The sequence below is a fragment of the Oncorhynchus clarkii genome, chromosome 8 (assembly GCF_045791955.1).
Source record: "Oncorhynchus clarkii lewisi isolate Uvic-CL-2024 chromosome 8, UVic_Ocla_1.0, whole genome shotgun sequence".
Lineage (NCBI taxonomy): Eukaryota > Metazoa > Chordata > Actinopteri > Salmoniformes > Salmonidae > Oncorhynchus > Oncorhynchus clarkii.
Window position 1 is genome coordinate 20,673,683 of NC_092154.1, and position 25,026 is coordinate 20,698,708.

A 25,026-nucleotide genomic window follows, 5' to 3' on the forward strand; every position below is an offset into this window, starting at 1 on the left:
TAAGGGTAAAAAATGACCCGCCACTAAGTTTAACAGCAGAGAAAACCCCCTAAATTACATGTTTTCACCTTGAAATTTGATTACTTTTCCTAGAGTGACCCCAAAATTTGAAAAAGTGAAACATCGCCCTTGTTCCTATTTCCATGAAAGCTGTACACCACCAGGGTACAAAGATTGTCTTAGGGTAATTTTTGACCCGGCAGTTATAAAATAATTTACACACTACAAAGACACACACACACACACACACGCACACGCACACGCACACACACGCACAGAGATTGTGTGCTACTGATTGAACAACACTAAAACTTTCTTGTGCATGTTCAGTATCTCCCCTCCATGACCCCACACATGGCTCAAGTTCACAGACAAAATTAACTACATTTCATATAATAAACATTTCTTGAAAGCATTGTTTACTAATTGGGAATGCAGAGGCTATAAAAGGTGCTGCAGATAACAGTCCCCCCATTTCTCTCTTTGGTGAAGCCATGAGTGCATGTTTCAGTGCCCAACAGGTAGTAGATCTGATTTTTTCAGATGTCTAGGAGGAACAAGAGAACAATGATTTAGTAGAGGAGGTATCTGAAGAAGAAGATGGGGAAGAATACAACCCAGAGAACAATGCATCATCTTCAGATGAAGAAGAAATCCCCCAAGCTGAAAGAGACATTTTTGTCAAAGAACAGCAAAATAACATGGTCCTTGTCACCGTATGATAACCAGGGCAGGATGGCAGCACGACATTTCATACGGATGACCCCTACATAGGGCTGTTAATCTTAGCGGGTGAGTATAGGTCCCGAGGCGAGGCTACATGTAGTCTCTGGGATGCAAAGAGTGGAAGGGCATTTTCGATGCCACTGAAAGTCTTTCACACTTTCTCAAGAATGCTACAATTTGATCACCGTGAGTCAAGACCTGCAAGACGTGTGAGAGACAAACTGGTGGCCATAAGAGAGGTGTAGGAGAAGTGGGTGGAGCATCTGCCATACCTCTACAATCCTGGGCCTGAAGTAACAGTGGATGAGCAACTGATTCCATTCAGAAGTACATTTTTATTTTCATATCTGTAATATAAGGGATTTCCACTGTTCATTTTATTATCTATTGCTGTAATGTGATTGTTTTCTGTGACCCTGATACTAATTACTGATAGTAATCTCTTTTGTCAAAAGGTCCCTGTCCTTTCCGGCAGTATATGCCCAGCAAGCCAGCAAAGTATGGCATCAAGATATGTGTGGCCTGTAACACACAATTCAGCTACGCTTCTAAGATGCAAGTCTACACAGGGAAGCCGACCAATGGAGGCCCGGAGAAAAAAAAGGGGATGCGGGTTGTGCTTGATGTGACAGATGGACTGAGGGGGCACAATGTCACGTCTGACAATTTCTTCACCTCTTATGAACTCAGCCAGCAGCTCCTGAAGAGGAAGATCGCCATGGTTGGCAGTTAGAAAGAACAAGTCTGAGCTCACCCTGCACTCCTCGCAAGGGGGAGAGGGGCCTTTCTCATCAAAGTTTGCCTTCACCCCCACCACCACTCTAGTTTCTTACCTCCTTACCTTCTTACCGCATTCTGCTCAATTGGCACGGATTAAAATTTAATCAAAAGTGTATTAAAGTGGCTTGGAAATACAATACATTTCTACCTTTTGTCATCATTGTGATGTAACCAGATTGACTGTAGATGCAGTAAAACGTTAGCTAGCTAGTTAATATTGAGGGGAGACCAACAGATTTTTAGCTAGCTAAAGTTATCATTGCTAGCTATTTTTGATTAACTTTGCTTACTAATAAAAACATTGTCATATGTATTAAGTAAATTTAACAACATGATAATGATGGCAACGTTTTTTCCTACCAACTACACTGAACAAAAATATAAACGCAACATGTAAAGTGTTTGTCCCAAGTTTCATGAGCTGAAATAAAAGATCCCAGAAATGTTCCATTCGCAAAAAACGCTTATTTCTCTCAAATGTTGTGCACAAATTTGTTTACATCCCTGTTAGAGATAATCCATTCCCATTACATTTGTGGCATATCAAGATGCTGAATAAACAGCATGATAATTACATAGGTGCACCTTGTGCTGAGGACAATAAAAGGCCACTCTAAAACGTGCAGTTTTATCACACAACATAATGCCACAGATGTCTTAAGTTCTGAGGTAGCATGTAATTGTCATGCTGACAACAGGAAATTTCACCAGAGCTGTTAGGGACTAATGGGACAAATGGCCTGTTCCTGGTGCTTCATTGGCCCTGATACCCACTCAGCTAAAGAAAATGGAACTACAAGTGGTGTGCTGCTGTTGTTATGACATCGTGCCAGAGAATTGAATGTTTATTTCTCTACCACAAGCCGCCTCCAACATAATTTTAGAGAATTTGGCAGTATGTCCAACCAGCCTCACAACCACAGACCTTGTGTAACCACGCCAGCCCAGGACCTCCACGTCCGGCTTCTTCACCTGCGGGATCGTTCGAGACCAGCCACCCGGGTAGCTGATGAAACTGTGGGTTTGCACAACTAAATAATTTCTGCACAAATTGTCAGAAACAGTCTCAGGGAAGCTCATATACATGCTCGTCATCACCAGGGTCTTGTCCTGACTGCAGTTTGGCGTCGTAACTGACTTCAGTGGGCCAATGCTCACCTTCGATGGCCACTGGCACACTGAAGAAGTGTGCTCTTCACAGATGAATCCCGGTTTCAACTGTACCGGACAGATGGCAGACAGCATGTATGTGGTCGTGTAGGCGAGCGGTTTGCTGATGTCAACGTTGTGAACTGAATGCCCCAAGGTGGTGGTGGGATTATGGTATGGGAAGGCATAAGCTACAGACAACAAACACAATTGCATTTTATAACTGGCAATTTGAATGGACAGAGATACCGTGACAAGATCCTGAGGCCCATTGCCGCTCCATCGCCTCATGTTTCAGCATGATAATGCATGGCCCTGTGTTGCAAGGATCTGTACACAATACTGACTGGTTTTCTTATTCACGCCCCTATCTAAGGTATCTGTGACCAACAGATGCATATCTGTATTCCCACTCGTGTGAAATCCATAGATTAGGGCCTAATGAATTCATTTAAATTCACTGATTTCCTTACAGTATATGAACTGTAACTCAGTAAAATCTAAGACATTATTTCATGTTGCATTTATATTTTTGTTCAGTGTATTTGTCTACTTTAGCAATGTCATCGACATGTTAGGAATGTGTTAGGGTACACTTTTCCCCTTCACCTCTCTAAAATATATGTTTCTGGCTGAATTCACCAGACCATTGAGAGAGGGGGAGAGCCGCCACGGAGTAGGTTTTTACCAACTCTAAATCTGACACGTTGTCAGGACATTAGATCCAGAAGATGGGTGCGTGTAGTGGAACCTCATTTGGCCCCTCTCCAGCTACTGGCAAGCGCAATTTTAAATGAGAATAAAAATGTATCTGCTCTGACAGCATTACCAAAACGGATATAAGCAAGAGTAATGCTGGACAGTAAGCCATTTATCTTCACAGGCATAGGAGGGGGTGAGGAGGGATGTAAAGGTGATCAGCTTTATCTCTGCAGCATGACAGGGGCTCTCTCTGACGGCTGATTTGATGACCAAGTCCATCATAACATCGATATCTCTCCTGAGCTCTCAGACAAGTCAAAATGCCTGGGTTTTAAATCTGCATATGTGGTTTTAGTGAAAGGCTGTCACTCATAACTAGGGATTTATTTCTGGTAGGAGAATCTTGAATTAAGATTTATTCCTGCTCACTTTATCCCCATTCTGTGTAGGACATAGATTTAGCCTTGGCATCTTATCAGTTAGAGGAACATACACTGAGTGTACAAAACATTAAGAATACACCCCTTAAATATTTTGTCTTGCCCATTCACCCTCTAAATGGCACACATAAAAAGAAATGTCCTCTCACTGTCAACTGCGTTTATTTTCAGCAAACTGTGTGTAAATATTTGTGTACATATTTGTATGAACATTTATATGAACATAACAAGATTCAACAACTGAGACATAAACTGAACAAGTTCCACAGAAATGTTACTAACAGAAATTGAATAATGTGTCCCTGAACAAAGGGGGGGTCAAAATCAAAAGTAACAGTCTCTGGTATGGCCACCAGCTGCATTAAGTACTGCAGTGCATCTCCCTCTCATGGACTGCACCAGATTTGCCCGTTCTTGCTGAGATGTTACCCCACTCTTCCACCAAGGCACATTTCTGGGGGGAATGGCTCTAGCCCTCACCCTCCAATCCAACACGCCCCAGGCATGCTCAACGGGATTGAGATCATTAATTGTTTATGCTTCATTGAACAAGCATTGGAAACAGTGTTTAAACCCTTTACAATGAAGATCTGTGAAGTTATTTGGATTTTTACGAATTATCTTTGAAAGACAGGGTCCTGAAAAAGGGATGTTTCTTTTTTTGCTGAGTTTATTTATGGGGACCAGGTTAAGTCAAACTTTTGTCGGGACCCATGCACAATGTATCTAACCTTCTCCAGAGGCAGAGATGACATCACCTCCTTAACCCACAGCATTAAGGAGGAAGCCTTTGCAGACTTCCAGTGAAAGAGGACATTCTGGTCTAGGGGAAGTACCCCAAAAATGGCAGTGACCGTGTTGGGGCTAACAGTTGTATTACACATATGTGAGAATGCCTCAAAAATGGGGTCCCAGAGGCCACTCAAATATTGGCATAAACAAAACATGTGTCCCACAGTCGCTGGACTCTAGTGGCATCTCAAACACTTGGGGTCAACATTTGGGTGTATTTTTGCCAATCCGTCATTTGAGTGATGGACACGGTGCAAAAGTATAAACTGAATAAGCCCATGCCTTATGCAAAATGACGATGTGTGGATAAGCTCAATAGTTTGTTGACATATATAATCTTGTAGTTCGCCACCTACAGTATGTCATGCTCCCATGCAGATTTTGTATGTGCAATGGAAGTCGGATTAATGTTCTGTATTATGTCGTATAATCTGGAGATTGTGCCCTTCAGATAAGGGTTAAGATCTAAGCACCTCTCAACGACACTTAGTTGGCTCGAGTGGAAATTAAGGAAAATGTTTTTTTTGGCAAAGTTGCTAGTTTGCAGGATTCTAAAAAAGTGGGTATTGGGAATATTATGGTCAACCCTCAGAGTATCAAATGAGATGAATGTGTTATCAACAAATAGGTCACAAAAAAACACCAGACCGTTCCTATGCCAGAACTGGAATGTTGTGTCAATGACAAAACCCTTTTGCAATTATGTTAGCACACCTGACAACTGTTGTTCTGATTAAAGAAGCAATAAAACTGGCCTTCTTTAGGCTAGTTGAGTATCTGGAGCATCAGCATTTCTGAGTTTGATTACAAGTACATTAGAGTGTCTAGTTTGAGAAACAGACGCCTCACATGTCCTCAACTGGCAAGCTTCATTTAATAGTACCCACAAAACACCAGTCTCAACGTCAACAGTGAAGAGGTGACTACGGGATGCAGGCCTTCTAGGCAGAGTTGCAAAGAAAAATCCATATCTCAGACTGGCCAATAAAAATAAAGTATTAAGATGGGCAAAAGAACACAGACATTGGACAGAGGCAGGTTGGAAAAAAGTGTTATGGACAGACAAATGTAAGTTTGAGGATCACATAGAAGAACATTCAGGAGATGCAGAAAAAATGAAAAGATGCCGGATGAGTGCTTGACACCATCTGTCAAGCATGGTGGAGGCAATGTGATGCTCTGGGGGTGCTGGTAAAGTGGGAGATTTGTACACTTATCACTCCATTTTGCAACGCCATGCCATACCCTGTGGACGGCGCTTAATTGGAGCCAATTTCCTCCTACAACAGCACAATGACCCAAAAGCACAGCTCCAAACTATGCAATAACTATTTAGAGAAGAAGCAGTCAGCTGGTATTCTGTCTATAATGGAGTGGCCAGCACAGTCACCAGATCTCAACCCTATTGAGCTGTTGTGGGAGCAAGAAGTGCCCATCAAGCCAATCCAACTAGTGGGAGGTGCTTCAGGAAGCATGGGATGAAATGTAATCTTTCCTCAACAAATTGTCAACTAGAATACCAAAGGTCTGCAAGGCTGTCATTGCTGCAAATGGAGGATTCTTTGACGAAAGCAAAGTTTGAAGGACACTACTATTTCAATTAAAAATCATTATTTATAACCTTGTCAACGTCTTGACTATATTTCCTGTTCATTTTGCAACTCATTTCATGTGTGTTTTCATGGAAAACAAGGACATTTCTAAGTGACCCCAGACTTTTTAACGGTAGTGTGTGTGTGTGTGTGTGTGTGTATATATTAGAAGTCGACCGATTAATCGGAATGGCCGATTAATTAGGGCCGATTTCAAGTTTTCATAACAATCGGACATCTGTATTTTTGGACACAGATTTGGCCGATTTTTTTAATGTATTTTTTTTTATTACACCTTTATTTAGCTAGGCAAGTCAGTTAAAGAACACATTATTATTTTCAATGACGGCCTAGGAACGGTGGGTTAACTGCCTTGTTCAGGGGCAGAATGACAGATTATTTCCTTGTCAGCTAGGGGATTCAATCTTGCAGCCTTACGGTTAACTTGTCCAACGCTCTAACCACCTGCCTTACATTGCACTCCACGAGGAGCCTGCCTGTTACGCGAATGCAGTAAGAAGCCAAGGTAAGTGGCTATCTAGCATTAAATTTCTCTTATAAAAAACAATCAATCAATCATAATCACTAGTTAACTACACATGGTTGATGATATTACTAGTTTATCTAGCGTGTCCTGCGTTGCATATAATCGATGCGGTGCGCATTCGCTAAAAAGGAATGTCGTTGCTCCAACATGTACCTAACCATAAACATCAGTGCCTTTCTTAAAATCAATACACAGAAGTATATATTTTTAAACCTGCATATTTAGCTAAAATAAATCCAGGTTAGCAGGCAATATTAACCAGGTGAAATTGTGTCATTTCTCTTGCGTTCATTGCATGCAGAGTCAGGGTATATGCAACAGTTTGGGCAGCCTGGCTCATTGCAAACTAATTTGCCAGAATTTTACATAATTATGACATAACATTGAAGGTTGTGCAATATAACAAGAATATTTAGACTTAGGGATGCCACCCGTTAGATAAAATACCTAACGGTTCCGTATTTCACTGAAAGAATAAACGTTTTGTTTTCGAAATGATAATTTCCAGATTCGACCATATTAATGACCAAAGGCTCATATTTCTGTGTGTTATTATGTTATAATTAAGTCTATGATTTGATAGAGCAGTCTGACTGAGCGATGGTAGGCAGCAGCAGGCTCGTAAGCATTCATTCAAACAGCACTTTCGTGTGTTTTGCCAGCAGCTCTTTGCAAGCACAGCTCTGTTTATGACTTCAAGCCTATCAGCCTAATGGCTGGTGTAACCGATGTGAAATGGCTAGCTAGTTAGCTGGGTGTGCGCTAATAGCGTTTCAAACGTCACTCGCTCTGAGACTTGGAGTAGGTATTCCCCTTGCTCTGCAAGGGCCGTGGCTTTTGTGGAGCGATGGGTAACGCTGCTTCGAGTGTGGCCGTTGTCGATGTGTTACTGGTTCGAGCCCAGGTAGGTGCGAGGAGAGGGACGGAGCTATACTGTTACACTGGCAATACTATAGTGCCTATAAGAACATCCAATAGTCAAAGCTATATGAAATACAAATGGTATAGAGAGAAATAGTCCTATAAATACTATATTAACTACAACCTAAAACCTCTTACCTTGGAATATTGAAGTCTCATGTTAAAAGGAACCACCAACTTTCATATGTTCTCATGTTCTGAGCAAGGAACTCAAACGTTAGCTTTTTTACATGGCACATATTGCACTTTTACTTATCCAACACTTTGTTTTTGCATTATTTAAACCAAATTGAACGTGTTTCATTATTTATTTGAGGCTAAATAGATGTTTATTGATGTATTATATTAAGTTAAAATAAATGTTCATTCAGTATTGTTGTAATTGTCATTATTACAAATAAATAAAAATAGATTTTTTATTAAATCGGCCGATTAATCGGTATCGGCTTTTTTGGTCCCCCAATAATCGGCATCGGTATCGGCGTTGAAAAATCATAATCGGTCGACCTCTAGTTAGAATTAGGGTTAGGGGGGCTCCCCGAGTGGGGCAGTGGTACCTGTGCCACTAGAGACCTTGGGTTCGAGTCCAGGCTCTGCCACAGCCAGCCAGATGTCCTTGTCCCATTGCACACTAGGGTTAGGGTTAGGCGTAGTGCACACTGACACGGTTGCCAGGTGTACGGTGTTTCCTCTGATACATGGTGCAGCTGGGTTAAGCGGGCATTGTGTCAAGAAGCAGTGTGGCTTGGTTGGGTTTTGTTTCGGAGAATGCACGGCTCTCAACCTTCGCCTTTCCCGAGTATATGATATTGATCTTGTTATTTAAACATTTGCAGAACAAACCATGTTTGTGTAACAAAAATTATATATACTGAACAAAAATATGTTCAATATGCAATATGTAAAGTGTTGGTCCAATGTTTCATGAGCTGAAATAAAAGATCCCAGAAATGTTCCATGGGCACAAAATCTTACTTATCTCAAATTGTCTGCAAAAATGTGTTTACATCCCTGTTAGTGAGCATCTCTCTTTTGCCAAGGTAACCCATCCACCTGACAGGTGTGGTATATTAAGAAGCTGATTAAACAGCATGATCATTACACAGGTAAACCTTGTGCTGGGGACAATAAAAGGCACTCTAAAATGTGCCGTTTTGTCACACAACACAATGCCACTGTTGTCTTAAGTTTTGAGGAAGCTTGCAATTGGCATGCTGACTGCAGGAATGTCCACCAGCGCTTTTGCCAGAGAATGTAATGTTAATTTATCTACCATAAGCTGCCTCCAACATGGTTTTAGAGAATTTGTCAGTATGTCCAGCCGGCCTCACAACCGCAGACCACGTGTAACCACGCCAGCCCAGGACCTCCACATCTGGCTTCTTCACCTACGGGATCATCTGCGTAAAAAAAGCCCTATACTGGGGGTAAACTAATTCTGATTGGCTGGGCCTGGCTCCCCAGTGGGTGGGTCTTTCTCCCAAGTGGGTGGGCCTCTGCCTTTCCAGGCCCACCCATAGCTTTGCCCCTGCCCAGTCATGTGAAATCCTTAGATTAGGGCCTAATTAATTTATTTAAATTAGCTGATTTCCTTATATAAACTGTAACTCAGTAAAATCGTTGAAATTGTTTCATGTTGCGTTTATATTTGTGTTCATTATATATCCTGTAAGGGCTTGCTCTAAGGTTTTCTGTAGTCTAATAAAAAGTGGGGTTATGGACAGTCGAATTATGGCATAATGATGTAGCCTAGTTTAGCCTACACTTGGTATTTATACTGCTTGCCTTGTCATACACTCGGGTGTATCGTCACTGCTTGTTTAGTCAATGAACTCATTCGATTTCAAATATCCATCATAGAAAACAATGTATCAACACGTGGAAAAGTCAGCGGTGGCTTGAAGGCTACTGAGTGTTCTGTTAGAGGTCAGATTACAAGCCGGACAACTGGTAGCCATATCGGACTAAAAAGAGAATATGCTAGGCAACTGCACCTCTCAAGCGGCAATGTTACATACAGTACGCTATGTTCAATAACAGACTATCCGCTCACCTCAACGATGAAGACTCGATCTCTTCGACATTATTGACAACTGAGGCGGGAGGTGAAACTTCACTATTGCTAAAATACCCGGTCAAGATTACTCCCTTGGCGTCCTGCTGGCGATTCATGTTGCGCGACTCATGCTGCATTATTGTTGCAGTTCGCAGGTGACTTAGAATGTACACAGCTCTAAGGGTAGTAACGCTGTGTGTGAGAGGGGAGCTGTTTCAATGATCTCACTCACTGCCTCCCCGATAACATGGATAATCAACAGCTGCCTGAAAGCACCGCCCAGAATGCCGCTGAGTCGTGTAATTTGGGCTGAGCCACTCCTATAAACCTCCTATAAACCTATGAAAGATCACTTTTTTTCTTGTCCCAGCCTTCTATCGTACTTTATATGGTCCACCAGCAATTGGCCCCAGCACTACTAATATCCTACCTGGGGCATTCATTTGTCAAGTAACAGGGCACTGACCTGAAAACAGCACAATCATGTTTTACTGCTCTAATATTCCAAGTTACTGTATGTTATAGCTCTTCCTTGGCCTACATTGATATTAATTCTGATTCAGGATGCATTATAATGCTATATCATTCCACCTGTACTTAGTGAATTGGAATTCACCGTTCTGATCCTGATATTGATCTGATGTCCTCTGTGACTATTGCATAGTGTCATGGATTCATGGCTTTTAAGCCTGCATTATCTTGGTCTTATAGCTGTGTAGTAAGGCTGTAATAACTGCAGTACAACAGTTATTTAATTTGCGTATTTTGTGTGATTTATGTCCATGTCCATATCTCCAATTAGAATATTGATTTAGGAACTATGTAGGGGCTCTTGTGCGTGCCAGAAGAAAAAGCCATTATGTTACACTTACAAACTGTTACATTCTGTTCCAATCAATTAGTAAATATGTATTAGCCTGGCAGGCTGAATCGGAAGACCTTTCTCCTGGTGTGATTAGTTATCAGACCAGCTCCAACGCGTCTCATAGGTTTGACATCTGAGCAGCAATGGCCATTACAATAAAGGCCTCCCATAATACAGTAAATTAGTAGGCTACCTCTATACTGCCATCTGGTGCTCGGTTACAACATGTTCTATGTCTGTTGGGTGCAGCAGAGGAAATCCCTTTGTTTTCGATTCACTGGTAATGATGCTCAAAAACAATCTGGGTTCATTGCTGCGATAACGTCTATCAGTGGGAGTGTATAGAACAAAATGGGGGCAGTATTAATCACAATTGAATACTTAATAGCCACTAAACTAAGCAAACTAACTTAAAATAATATCACTGTAGGTTAAATGAAATGTTACTGTTGGTATTGAATTTTACATGGTAATGGCTGGTACCAGTCATCATACATAGACTGTTTGGTTAGGACTGGTTAGGCACTTGACCTTTCGGATTACGAATTATGCCATGTATTTTGTGCTTATCATGGCTTCATAGTCATAGTCAGATTAGAAAATGGATCTGATGGTAAGTCTACTGCTAAATCTACTGCTGGTAAAGAGGTCTGCCCATTATAACGCATAGCTCTGTTTTCTTGACATCTAAGTCAAGCAGACAGGTCCTACAGGCCCTAGTTTTGTCGCATCTGGAATACTGCCCAGTTATGTGGTCAGGTGCAGCAAATTGCAGTTGTTCCAGGACAGAGCAGCACGTATTGCACTTTGATGTACACAGAGGACGAATGTCAATAACATGCATTTCAATCTCTCCTGGCACATGTAATGCTATGTACTGTGTATTATGTATATTATGTATTTTATTTGTTATGTTTTGATTCCTGTTTGGACATCAGGAAGAGTATCCGCTGCCTCAGCAGCAGCTAACTGGGGATCCAAATAAGTACTACTAATACTACTATTACTCTGATCAAGTGTTTGAAATACAAGTAGGCATATAACAAAACCTTGTGTCAATTCACTAAACAGAAACATTTATATTCTTGGCATGTTACTTAAGACTTTAACCCTTATATACATTTGATATTAGATTAATAACGCCCTCTGTCAATCCATCTGGAAAGGTGTGGACACTATGATCTGAGCAAAGCTTTTACCAAGGTCAAATCTACACTGGCAGGTACAAGAATGGAGTGAAACTAGTTGATGTGGCAGGTAGGCTAGGGGTTAAGAGCATTGAGCAGGTAAACAAAATGATGCTGATTCAAGTCCCCTAGGTGACAAATATGCCTGTGTCCTTCATTTAACCTTAATTGCTCATGTAAGTCACTCTGGATAAGAGTGACTGCTAAATTACCAACATATTATGGGTAGATATACTTCCTGTTGTAGCTTTTTAATTATTTTAGTTGAGTCTTTGATTTACTTCACTGTCTGGGGTGTGTCTGTGTAAATATGGGGTCACTGGGATTACAACTGTGACTAGGGTCAGTATTGCAGACTGTAATGATCAGCAGACTGACCTGTTCAAGAGGTGGATGTGCGCTTCAGTACTGAAATGACACCATTCAAAATAGTAAGGAGGAGCGAATGACTGACTGCTCGCTACTGCCTCAGTAATTCTAAGCATTCTTAATCCCAAGGGCTTTAACAGACAACAGATGCTCAGGCTTAATAACAATCACCACTGTGCTATCCCTAAGGTTCCTTAGTGTTTTAATTAGGTAATGTGTTATAAGACACTAATACCACTTTGTTTTAACCCTAATTGCTCCTGTAAGTCGCTCTGGATACGAGTGTCTGCTAAATTACTAAAATGTCAATGTAATAACACTTTGTTACAGTAATAGCACAGTAATAATGCTTTGTTACAGTAATAACAGTAATAACACTTTGTTATAAGTAATAACACATTGTTAGAGAAATAATACAGTAATAACAGTTTGTTACAGTAATAACGGTTTGTTACAGTAATAACACAGTAATATCACTTTGTTACAGTAATAACACGTTGTTACAGTAATAACACAGTAATAACACTTTGTTACAGTAATAACACAGTAATATCACTTTGTTACAGTAATAACACAGTAATATCACTTTGTTACAGTAATAACACGTTGTTACAGTAATAACACAGTAATAACACTGTGTTACAGTAATAACACAGTAATATCACTTTGTTACAGTAATAACACTTTGTTACAGTAATAACACAGCAATAACACGTTGTTACAGTAATAACACAGTAATATCACTTTGTTACAGTAATAACACAGTAATATCACTTGTGTTTATTCCATATCTAAAAAGAGTAAATGATTCCTTATTATTTCCAATGGCATGGAACAAGATACACAAAAACAAGAACATTGTTGGCAAGAAGTGTTTAATATATATTTTACCTTTATTTAACTAGGCAAGTCAGTTAAGAACAAATTCTTATTTTCAATGACGGCCTAGGAACAGTGGGTTAACTGCCTGTTCAGGGGCAGAACAACAGATTTTTCAGCTCGGGGATTTGAACTTGCAACCTTTCGGTTACTAGTCCAATGCTCTAACCACTAGGCTACCCTGTCGCCCTTATTCCCAACTATTCCTTCCAAACAACCTTTAATTGCAAAATATAATGTGTGGATTTACAGAGTACCAAAGTTGTGTAATACAAAAAAACAGAATATAAAAAAATGTTTGACCCTACATCATTTTGTAGAAGAAAAGCTAAATATTTTTCTTAGAAATGTTGGAGCTCATCCGGATACACAAAATTATTCCTGAAGAGCTTATATGCTACAAGTTGGCCTCCGAAAATCATCATCACCAATCCAGAACCTGTGACACAAGTGGATTTAAAGGATATACCTATTTGAATGCATCAAGTATTGAATCACTTGCAAAATAAATGTAAGTCGACTAATTAATGCGATGATCAAAATACTGTGTATATAACAACAAATCATTTTTTTATTGGCTCCAAATGGCCTGAAATCAAGTATGATTCCTTACCAAGGGCAATCCAATAATGTTCTGTTGACGGGAAATCAGACATAACTGGATGAAAGAAACAGACAGGATAGTAATTGAATATGACACATATTCAACCACATCAAATAAACTAATACATCAAATCAAGCTTTCTGTCAGCTTGTGAAACTGTATGATCATGATGTTCTTCTGACAAGCCTGTTTATACTAAAGTGGCCTTACAACCTTGCATAACATAACCTACTGTAGATTGAAATCCTAGCAATTGAAATCCTAGTTATTTTTAATCTAATTCATTAGCAGATACTGAAACTGGTACTAAAACATCTACTAAAAAGTGTATCTCAGGTGGGAAGTAGATTAATGTGGAGTCATTGATGTGTTTGCTATTATCAAACCTGGCTTTACAGTAGAGCACAGGCAGCACCAGACAGAATCAGACAGACAGACGCCATAACACTATAGGACTGGTTGCTATACAGTAGCGACATTAATTGATGTTAAACAATAGAAAGAGGGACTCTTGAAGCATGGTGCTTGACACAGATTTAAACACAAAGTAGACCGCTGCATATACACAAGGCAGTGATTAGACCATATGTACATACTTATAAAAATGGCTCTCTTGCTGCTTACCTGCTACCGTCAGACCAATGTGGATTAATGTGACTGTGATGGCGTAGTCCCACACCCACTCCTCGACAATCCACGCAAATATCAGGCCTCCCAAAAGATAGGTCAGCTCCATGGAGATCACTGTCACTATGCAGGAAATACAAAACTACACACCTCAGCCAACATGCTTACCAACATGAACACACAGAATTCAAGGTAGTCTATCTAAAAAAGGGATGTTGCTAACTACTGAATAACAAGAATAGAGCAGAGTCTTCGATCAACTCACCTAGGTATTTTGGACTTTGCCATGATGGCTGTGTTGTGTAGTCAAAGGGTGCTAAAAGGCTGTCAACCTCATGTACCCTGCAGAGATGATGAATAATGAGAAACTTGGGTCATAAATGGTATATTTGCTGTTAACTGTAGTTACAGTAAATGTGTGAGGTAGCACTGGAGACATATTGTGATGCTTTTTGGCAGAAACCAGAATGAGGGTTCCATGCAGACACTGCGCATTTTTTTTGTGGATAGTTTCTGTGTTCATGAGACAGGAAGTACACGTCAATCCTGTACCACAACATATGACAATGAAACTATATGAAAGACAGGATATACTTCATTTGAATATTGTGCAAAATATCTATAATTTTAGACTCACCTGAGAATACCAATGCAGAGACTGACCACTATGTAGTAAACAGCATAGAAGGATATTATGCACATCAGCAAGTTCTGGAGAACAATCTGTAGTACATAACATCACATCAGACTCCGTCACACAAGACCCTCAAAATGTCAGATGCTCATTCTTAATAAAACCTCAAATATGATGCATAATAATATGGATTCATTTGATCATTGCTGTTGCCACAAATCTACAAAAAAGAAAGGCCATTCAGAAAGTTTCGGACTGAAATACTTGCATAAACTGAACTCAGATAGGTTCAGTCATTTCATTGAAAGGTATTAGAATTCTATACCAAATGCTCTAACTTGAATAGTGAGCTGTGTTGCCAAAACTACAGCAGCACATGAACTATGTACACAGTGCCACACTAAGTAGACACTGGTAAACATGTACACCTCCTGTAGTTCTCTACTACTACATTTCCTGTGGTATCCAAAACTGAAGTCCAAGGTCTTTACCCATGTTTCACTGACGTTGGTCTTGATCTTGACTGATGTTGGGCCATAGCGCTTCAGAGTAGACCCACAATACCCACAACACCTGCAACAGTAGTCCAACAACATGAATGGCCGCCTTTTCTTTTATCAGTGGAGACGCTAGAAGGCCGCCTACAGTAGAGCAAACACACCAGGGGATGAGGGCTGGTCTTAATGGTTAATGGGATTACACACACGCAAAAAGCTTCCTGTCTCAATCCAGGCTGGATAAAGCACGCCCCAAGGCCCAGACCACTTCTACAGCATCATCAACACTCAGTGGCTAGAAATACACCTGAGTGGGGTGACAACCAACCTCTCTTCACATCACTGTGATGTCACTGCATACATATTCACTGGACGGTATTATTTTTTAAGCTATTAATGTGTGGTGTTGGCCTGTTGGGGTGTATATACTGTAACAGCTGCTGGAGCACCAGGAGGCAAGCCAGACATGACTCTGAGTAAATTAAATGTAAATAGGTCACACACTTCTTTAGAACAGTGGAATTCTCTGCTTCTCTGGCCAGTTGATCAACAGCATACTGCACAGCAAATTGGCCAGTGCTACCTAGTGTAGACTTTTCAGTGTAACTTTTCTATGGTTGATTCAGGAGTGAAGTTAACTCTGTAAGTGTTCATTTAACACTCATTGGTGTAAAATAACCAGAGTGTTGGCATTAATAACCAGAGTTGAGCTCTATTGCCGGTTGGTTTTTAGAACAGTTTGATTCAATATCTATGCTTTTCATGTATATTGATTGATTTATTAGTCTTATGCTACTCAAATATGAACAACATTTTTCTAAATCTGTTACTTGGACTTATTCCACCGGTTACTGAAATGGTTGTTCCAGTTTAGATGCTTTAGGTAGTCTCATATTTTAGTCTTCCCAATCCAGGCAGTCATTCTGAATACAGGTTCCAGGCGAATACAAATTCCAAATGTTGGATATTCCCAGTCTAGCTGTATTCCAATAGGAATTACAGATCACTTTGCAAGCCAGCATGAGTTTCAGGTCACTGTATTAGGTTACAACTAGGCCCTCAAAATAAGGCGTTATGAAATATGTATGGCATTGTCTTAAATAATGACAGTTTAATGATAACATATTCACTTAGGATCTCACTTGATGAGGTCCATAGGACTGAAAATGAATGAATGCAACAATGATGTCACTGTCACTAACAAATACAGTCATGGGTTGTAAATTCTACAATTCACTCAATAGGAAAGGCACACTGGGAAATAAGACTTTACACTTAGCAATGTGTTAATTTAACACTGAAAAGTGTGGACTGTATAGACACTGGAACAATGTTAAATGTAACACTCTACAGTGTTGATTTAACACTGGAGAATCTGCTGTATGTGTGTGTGTGTGTGTGTGTGTGTGTGTGTGTGTGTGTGTGTGTGTGTGTGTGTGTGTGTGTGTGTGTGTGTGTGTGTGTGTGTATGTATGTGTATGTGTGTGTGTGTGTGTGTGTCCTACTACATATGATCTCTGTAAAACTGAACATATTCTTGAATGTTTTAGAGTTAAGACATTGAACAGGCTCCTGCGACAGTTGTTAAAACCATGACAGAACTTTGAGGGAAAGCAAACAAGTCCTAAGCACTTAAATCATTATCCCAGTCATAAACCCAGTCTTCAGTATGTCTTTTGACAATCACCCTCAGCACAGCATCATCAGCACAGCATCATTTGAGCTTCTTTTCTTTTTAGCGAATTAGTGACACTGTAACTCACTAATCACTAATGTTCTATACAGTGAGTGGATTGCGGTGACGCCAATCATGCATTAGAGAAGAGACAGATCACCAACACAAAGCATGTCTTCAGTTAAATACTCAGTCATATGCAAGAAAGGGCTCCCAATGAAATCTTTGCCCGGATGCCATTCCAATATGCACATTCCATGAATTGAAATTGAGCTCCATAAGTAACAAATTAAATGTACACTATGGTGATATGCAACAGCAGTAATACCCAATCCAGTATGCATTAGCCAGACATGCTCTCACAGAGCAGTCCATAATAATCTGATGACAAAGCTTGAAAGATTTTATAGAAAAAGTAGTCATACTCATGATCATACATTTTTTTTAGAACTGAATGCATTGGTAATGATAAGCATGATTGACTACAAATCTGCACAGATAGCTACTGTACATTTGTCTCTAGACAGCCATTACTGATGAAAGTCATACATAATGTATTCTACTCTAACGTTATGTATTCTATTATGTACTGCTACTTTTACTGAAACAACTCTAGATAAACTAACTAGAAGTCTCAATAAAGGTATTTGAATTAAAAAGTAGGCCATGGATACAGCCTATTAGTGTTTTTCATGTTGATGTCATTACATCAAGTTGAGCCAATTTGTTCATAGTAATGGAACTATAGCATGATATAAAGAAACGTTGTACATCAATATTTGCATGGTTTCTTGCACAGGACTCACAAGCACAGATTCATTTTAGTATATCAAATGCAACGAAAACGAGCTTGCTGCGTACTATAAACCTAAGCACAAAATTGAAAATGTGTTGATGGCGCACTACGTACTATACAACACAATGTCGGTAGTGAAACGTTTTCCGACGTTCTTTGTGCTATTTCGCAAGTCACCCCGTTTCACTGTCGACAAGCACACTGGGTTGTATTTTTAGTAACATGGTATTCGTGCTCTTGTATTCCCATTATCGCATATTTCATTCTCCAAATATCCACAACGCATCAATAATCATTTGCTGGTGCTTTTATTTCGATGGCAACGTTATGCGACAAATAATGGTTAAATCTATAAATATTTTGTTACTCAACCAGCTAAAACTTTCGATATTGCCATCATGTGTTCTTCAGTCTAGCTGGGGCACTCACTGCAAGCACTCGCTCAGAGCCACGCTCATGCGCATTGACGGCTGCCTGGGCAATTTGTCAGTACTCGTGGGAGAATTTGGGTAAGAAACAGACAAATTAAAACAAATGTACTTTACGATAAAACAGTTAATGCAGGAAATTATGTCTTATTGTAATTAGTGATCTATTGTGTAGTCTAATACTTTCGTGAGAGGTTCATTGCGACGGAATTTGACCAAAACTTAGCAATAAAGTACAAAACGACTGGACGTGTCATCAATAATATCAGCCAGGAAGAGGTTCAATGTAAAGCGTTAATCTATTGCGTTCTAAAATTGTAACAAAAGTTGCGTTGAAAATTACTGCAATCGATAGAAAATATGTTGCGCTACATTTCTTGTCTCTTGTAGACGTATATAATAATGGTATATTGTACTCTTTCAAGAATAATGCGCTTCAGTGTAATTCCCGGTTATGGATGTGGAAAGGAGGAACTGTGCGCTTGACAAGCGATTTCGACTAAAATATTTATATCACCATTTCCTTCCAAAAAGCTGTCAAGGCAGTTAAATATCATTTTTGTTGTAGTGCAACGAGTCTGCAGGCCTGCCGGTGAGAATTATATAGAGTATATTCCAGCTCCGCCATTTTGGGAAACTGCCTTTAAAACACATTAAATAGTATCAGAGCAAAGAAAAGTGTTTAGATCTGATACAATGCATGTTGGGCGTCTTGCTAAGGGACATCGCTACATACCTGTAACACTCCTAGTTGGAATACAAAGGAAATGCGAACTGGTTGCGCCCAACCGAATAATTTAACCCCACTCGTAATAAAAACTATTTGACTCAAAGAGCTCGAAATAAATATGAATAACGCTCACAACCGGTAGTGAGCATCTGATGATAAAATCTAACACACGTGGAGAATAATATGTGCACAGTCAACATGCGGAATTTTCCTTTGTAATAATATATTTGGATCATTCAAAAAAGTATTCCCGCAACGATGCAATTTTGACGCTTAGCAGATAGGAGTAATCCTTCAAATAGTTTGGGTTGTAAATTAAATTATATGCTTAGGTCAATTTGAAGTTACTTTCATATTGCAATTTCAGAAATGACTGTCAACGATTTGCTGTTGATATAGGCTACTGTAACTGCCTGAATGCCTATAGCTTATAGGCGCATACATAAAACATAAACTATAGCCAATACCCTACCCCAATGTCAGGAATTGTATTTGAAAGACAGCAATATTGATGCATCATATTGCATAAACTATCAATAATTCATATTTTCTATAAAATACATTAGACATTTTCGTCTCGATTTTTTGTTCAGTGATTTCATTGTTGAATAGGGTCTGAAAGTTTCAAACGCAGTCGTCTTAATGTTGTCAGCAATGACCTCTAGTGGTTGATGCACGTCATCGAGTTCCAATCACATGGCTTCCGCTGTTTCGACAATAGTGAAATATTGTTGCAAAGCAGCTCTGTGAAATATTATTGAAACATTGTTGCCAATCGGCTCTGTTGAACGTCACTTTGTTTTTCTTCATTTCATTTGAGTTGCACTTTAGTTAGCTAATGTAATAAAAAGCCTTATAAAGTCAGTTTATGTAGATTTAGTAGGCCTATGACATATTTATTATGCAGTGCATTATTAATTGTCTGGCTTGGCTTCATCTATCATTGTCTATTTCAGATATCACCATTTTTAATATGGATGAGTCTACAAACATCACAAATGCAGTAACCCCTGATTTTGATGTGTATGGTGCCATGGACTGGAGTGAGGGTGTTGGGACCTTACCTGGGAGTGAGCTAAAGGTACAGATCACCACAATAGCCAAAAAGGTTCAATATTGTCATATACATATATATATAGTACCAGTCAAATGTTTGGACACACCTACTCATTCAAGGGTTTCGCTTTATTTGGACTATTTTATACATTGAAAGCGTTGCACACTCTTGGCATTCTCTCAACCAGCTTCACCTGGAATGCTTTTCCAACCGTCTTGAAGGAGTTCCCACATATGCTGAGCACTTGTTGGAAGCTTAACCTCCACTCTGCGGTTCAACTTATCCCAAACCATCTCAATTGGGTTGAGGTCAGGTGCTTGTGGAGGCCAGGTCAACTGATGCAGCACCCCATCACTCTCCTTCTTTGTCAAATAGCCCTTACACAGCCTGGAGGTGTGTTGGGTCATTGCCCTGATAAAAAAAATGATAGTCCCACTAAGCTCAAACCAGATGGGATTGTGTATCGCTGCAGAATGCTGTAGTAGCCATGCTGGTTAAGTGTGCCTTGAATTTGAAATAAATCACCAGCAAAGCACCATCACACCTCCTCCATGCTTCACGGTGGGAACCACACATGCAGAGATCATCTGTTCATCTACTCTGCATCTCACAAAGACACAGCGGTTGGAAATAAAAATCTCACATTTGGACTCCACCAGTCTAATGTCCATTGCTTGTGTTTCTTGGTCCAAGCAAGTCTTTTCTTCATATTGGTGTCCCATAGTGGTGGTTTCTTTGCAGCAATTCGACCATGAAGGCCTGATTCACGCAGTCTCCTCTGAACAGTTGATGTTGAGATGTGTCTGTTTCTTGACCTCTGTGAAACATTTATTTGGGCTGCATTTCTGAGGCTGGTAACTCTAATGAATTTATCATCTGCAGCAGAGGTAACTCTGTGTCTTCCTTTCCTGTGGCGGTCCTCATTAGAGACTGTGTCATCATTGCGGTTGATGGTTTTTGCGACTGCACTTGAAGAAACTTTTGAAGTTCTTGAAATATCCGGATTGACTGACCTTCATGTCTTAAAATAATGATGGGCTGTCATTTCACTGTGCCTATTTGAGTTTTTCTTGTCATAATATGGCCTTGGTCTTTTACCAAACAGGGCTATCTTCTTATTCCAATCCTACCTTGTCACAACACAAATTATTGGCTCAAACGCATTAAGAAGGAAAGAAATTCCACAAATGAACTTTTAACAAGGCACACCTGTTAATTGAAATATATTCCAGGTGATTACCTCATGAAGCTGGTTGAGATAATGTCAAGAGTGTGCAAAGATGTCATCAAGGCATAGAGTGGCTATTCTGAATAATTTGTTTAACACTTTATTTGTTACTACATGATTCATATGGGTTATTTCATAGTTTTGAGGTCTTCACTATTATTCTACAATGTAAGAAATAGTAAAAACATAAATGAGTAGGTGTGTCCAAACTTTTGACGGGTACTGTAAATATTTGTATTATACCAAGCAGAAAAATGAAACATTATAATGAAATTAAATTAGCCGTTTTTGTAATGACAAATGCAATGTTATATATAATTGTGTACATCATAAATTGTAAAAATCATAATTCGTTTGAGTTTTTCCTGACCATGTCGCATGGCCCTAATCACAGTATTCATCTAAATATAATAAATATAATTACTCCTCACGTGTGTTTGTGTGTTATGTTTATCAGTTTAAGGTGAATGAGTTTGGAGTCTTGGAGGTCCTAACAGAGGAGGGAGATGATGAGAGGGTGAAGAAGTCTCATGCTACCACTACATGGGCAGTGCCCACTGTTCAGGAGGGTAAGATGGCATGGTTCAATGTACACAACTTTGATATGCTCCCAACAGGGATATATTTGTGAGATGTAAGCCTACACTTGTACAATGTTTGTATCCCCATTGGGATCTTACATAATATGCACCTGTCTTTCTAGCACCTGACCTGGTGGGATGTGCATATATTTACTCTTTCATCTTCCTCTTTCAAGTAGGCATGTTTAACTGACGGTTTTCACTACCTTACCACATACCACATACACAATCTTCAAAAAACGACTTCACATCAGTAGTGGTGGCTTTGTTTTTATGACTATTCACAACACCAGATAATTACATCAGGTAACTGTGCTGTCTGAAAAATGCTTTCATCTTTTAGTTTAGGATACCTTTGATATATGCATTTTCCAGAATATTACATTGTCATAATTGTGCCTAACCTTATAGGTATGAGAATTAGTTAAATTGAGCTCAAAGCTAAGAAAGTGATGAATAATGATCATTAAAAGTGGTCAGCTGTCAGCTATCTATTGGAGCGTTTCTGATTAGCTGAGATCTCAAATGCCTTTAATGTACGGTATGTGTTAGTTTAGCTCGTGGCTATATTGTTGTTTAAAAATATAAAATAGGGTATCAAATCAAATTTTATTTGTCACATGCACCGAATACAACAGGTATATACGGTGAAATGCTTACTTACAAGCCCTTAACCAACAACGCAGTTCAAGAAATATAGTTAATAAAATATTTACTAAATAAACTAAAGTAAAAAATAAATCAAATCAATCAAAAGTAACACAAAACATTTCCATAACAATATTGAGGCTAAATACAGGGGGTACCGGTACCGAGTCAGTGTGCGGGGGTACAGATTAAATACAGGGGGTACCGGTACCAAGTCAGTGTGCAGGGGTACAGATTAGTCAAGGTCATTTGTAAAGTGACAATTCATAGAAATAACCAGCAAGTGCAGTAGTGTAAAAACAAAGGGGGAGGGGGGGTCAATGTAAATAGTCCGGGTGGCCATTTGATTAGTTGTTCAGCATTCTTATGGCTTCGGGGGTAAAAGCTGTTAAGGAGTCTTTTGGTCCCAGACTTGGCGCTCCGGTACCGCTTGCGGTGCATATGACTTGGGTGACTGGAGTATTTGACCATTACCCTGTTCTTATTGACCCTGAGCTTAGAAACGTTTCATTAGCCACACAGGAGATGGGTGAGGATGACTTTGTGACTCTCTCTCTTTCCCTTTCTCCCTCTTTCTCTCTCTCTCACTCCCTCCCCAGCCCTCTCAGACAGTGCGTGTGTGGCGGTGAAAGAGGAGAGGCAGGAGGGTCAGTGGGCCCAGAGAGGCCTGGTGTGTGTGCGTTGCCAGAGGAAGGGCTCCCCCGTGGATTTCCTGTCTGACTGCCTTCACTGCAGCGAGCGCTGTCTGCAGCAGGACCAGCAGGAGTGAGTGGGCTGGGGAGGACTAGAGATTTATTAGGGTCCAGGGGGTCTGGCCTGGTCCTAACTGCAGTGTCTGCCTGATGCTGTGGGAAAATATTATGCTACTTTCTGGTAGTTGAACTGCTGTTTATTGAGCTCTTGAGGTTATTCCTTTTGTAATAACTTTCCCTTATGTACAATACACTGAAATAATAGCGGTGACAGACTCACATAGTCAATGTCGATATCATACACTGATGCCAAATGATCATGTTCAAACTATTTTGAAACACCAATATAGATTAAAAAAAGGTTGTACTGGTATCATATTTTCTCTTTCTCAATTTGCTCATATGAACAACTATAAACATCCTTTATTTGCTTAAAAAAAATCAATGAGTCTCCCTCCTAAAATGTTTTTGGGGCCAGCCATCCTATGCAGAGTGGAAGCCAGGAATAATCGATCAGTTAGTTAATGTAAAGACTGGTGGTGATGCTAATGCATGCTCTGAGCTGGAGAGAGAGAGAGCCAGTGCTGCATTGCCGTGGGCACCATGTATCCATTGTCTTATAGGAGGAGAAGCTGCCAACAGAATGTTACATCTTAAAGTGGTATTCCCTCTGTGGATTTATGACTGCCATGGCAACAGAGAAAGGACAATACTGCCTATGCATCCTATAATAAATAGTTAATTACACTTAATTAGAAACATTTTGAGTTAGATTACAATAAAAAAAAAAGATTTTTTAGATTTTGCCCATTTTATAGCTGATGATGATACAATTATTCATAGGCAGCCGTCACCAGGAATAAGTGAATGTAGGCGCAATGCGTTATGAATATGAAATACATGTGGTCCTCATTTACATTTTTGACTTCAATTATTTGCCGTGAATGAACACTGTATTGAGCTGGTCATACTTTAGATATTTTGACAGAAAAATTTCCCAGTTGAGTTATTACTGAAACTATAGTTTTTAACAATGATAATCCTTTTTGCATAACCTTTTAGAAACCTTCTAGTTTCTAAATCACTGGTACTCTGTGTTCTTTCCACTGCAGTGAGCTGAAGCTGAAGAAAGAGGTGTCTAAGAGCAATGGGGAGGTGGTGGGGGTCAGCTGTAAGAGGCCTCTGCAGCAGTACAAGGAGAGCCTAGCTGACAAGATGGACACCATAGAGGTCCTGCCTGACGACCATGATGAGGACTATGTCAGTATTACTTTATACTCCAACGAATATTGGACTTTTTGTTTTTTACCAGTGTTGTTATCCGGAATTCTTATCCATGCCCCCCCCCCCCGCTCACTTTTACAGACATTGTGTACCTACTAAATCACTCCCAACATTTTAAGACATTTACTGATATTTCATCACATTTTGTAGATGTTGCTTTTGTGATATAAAGACGCTATAGACAAATAGTTCCTGAGCTCTCAGTCTGTACATTTTTTGCATCACTCCAGATTGCACAAGATTATGAGGGATGATACATTAGCCTTACATGTCTTTCACTGCCGAGGTGTCGTAACTAAATTAATACCTCTCACAAAGTTCTGTGACCTGATTGGTGCTGAAAACTCGCTGATAGTCTCTGATTTATCATTAATGTTTCAAAATGGAAACATTTCGATGTATACACAAATTCAGAATTATTTCCATACTACCTCATAAATACTGTCCTGATTGCCTGCACCAACATATCACATTGCTCTAGTCTATACTGTATTTGTGAGTATTCTTAGGCTCATTAGAATGTTCCTGAATATTAGAGTG

The 25,026-nt window shown here is 39.7% G+C and overlaps 3 protein-coding genes across 4 annotated transcripts in view; 1 reads left to right on the plus strand and 2 right to left on the minus strand.

Annotated features, from left to right (window-relative positions):
* Positions 1 to 9,935, minus strand: part of LOC139415568 (rho GTPase-activating protein 18-like) — a 35,337-nt gene extending 25,402 nt beyond the window's left edge. The window contains exon 1 of the mRNA XM_071163677.1: positions 9,703 to 9,935. Coding sequence (XP_071019778.1) covers positions 9,703 to 9,842 — 140 coding nt within the window. The 5' untranslated portion in view covers positions 9,843 to 9,935. The remainder of the gene's footprint in view (positions 1 to 9,702) is intronic.
* A 3,062-nt stretch (positions 9,936 to 12,997) lies between these two features.
* On the minus strand, positions 12,998 to 15,504 carry LOC139415569 (transmembrane protein 244). Its single transcript, XM_071163679.1, has 6 exons — positions 15,362 to 15,504; positions 14,874 to 14,959; positions 14,502 to 14,578; positions 14,234 to 14,359; positions 13,619 to 13,663; positions 12,998 to 13,444 (listed from the first exon to the last, which is right to left on the minus strand). Exons 1-6 carry the CDS (start codon positions 15,464 to 15,466, stop codon positions 13,347 to 13,349), a joined length of 537 nt encoding a protein of 178 aa, XP_071019780.1. The 5' UTR covers positions 15,467 to 15,504; the 3' UTR covers positions 12,998 to 13,346.
* A 2,723-nt stretch (positions 15,505 to 18,227) lies between these two features.
* LOC139415570 (lethal(3)malignant brain tumor-like protein 3) overlaps positions 18,228 to 25,026 on the plus strand; it is a 39,808-nt gene continuing 33,009 nt past the window's right edge. For both annotated transcript variants that reach the window (XM_071163681.1, XM_071163680.1), the window contains exons 1-5: positions 18,228 to 18,347; positions 19,953 to 20,077; positions 21,739 to 21,850; positions 23,110 to 23,275; positions 24,315 to 24,462. In XM_071163681.1, coding sequence (XP_071019782.1) covers positions 19,970 to 20,077; positions 21,739 to 21,850; positions 23,110 to 23,275; positions 24,315 to 24,462 — 534 coding nt within the window. In that variant the 5' untranslated portion in view covers positions 18,228 to 18,347; positions 19,953 to 19,969. The remainder of the gene's footprint in view (positions 18,348 to 19,952; positions 20,078 to 21,738; positions 21,851 to 23,109; positions 23,276 to 24,314; positions 24,463 to 25,026) is intronic.

Coding starts and splice junctions, on each gene's coding strand:
- LOC139415569 (XM_071163679.1), bottom strand. CDS start 15,466: ATGTTGTTGGACTACTGTTGCAGGTGTTGTGGGTATTGTGGGTCTACT. Junction 14,579..14,873: donor CTCTGCATTGGTATTCTCAG/GTGAGTCTAAAA, acceptor TCATCTCTGCAG/GGTACATGAGGTTGACAGCC. Junction 14,360..14,501: donor GCAAAGTCCAAAATACCTAG/GTGAGTTGATCG, acceptor TTTCCTGCATAG/TGACAGTGATCTCCATGGAG.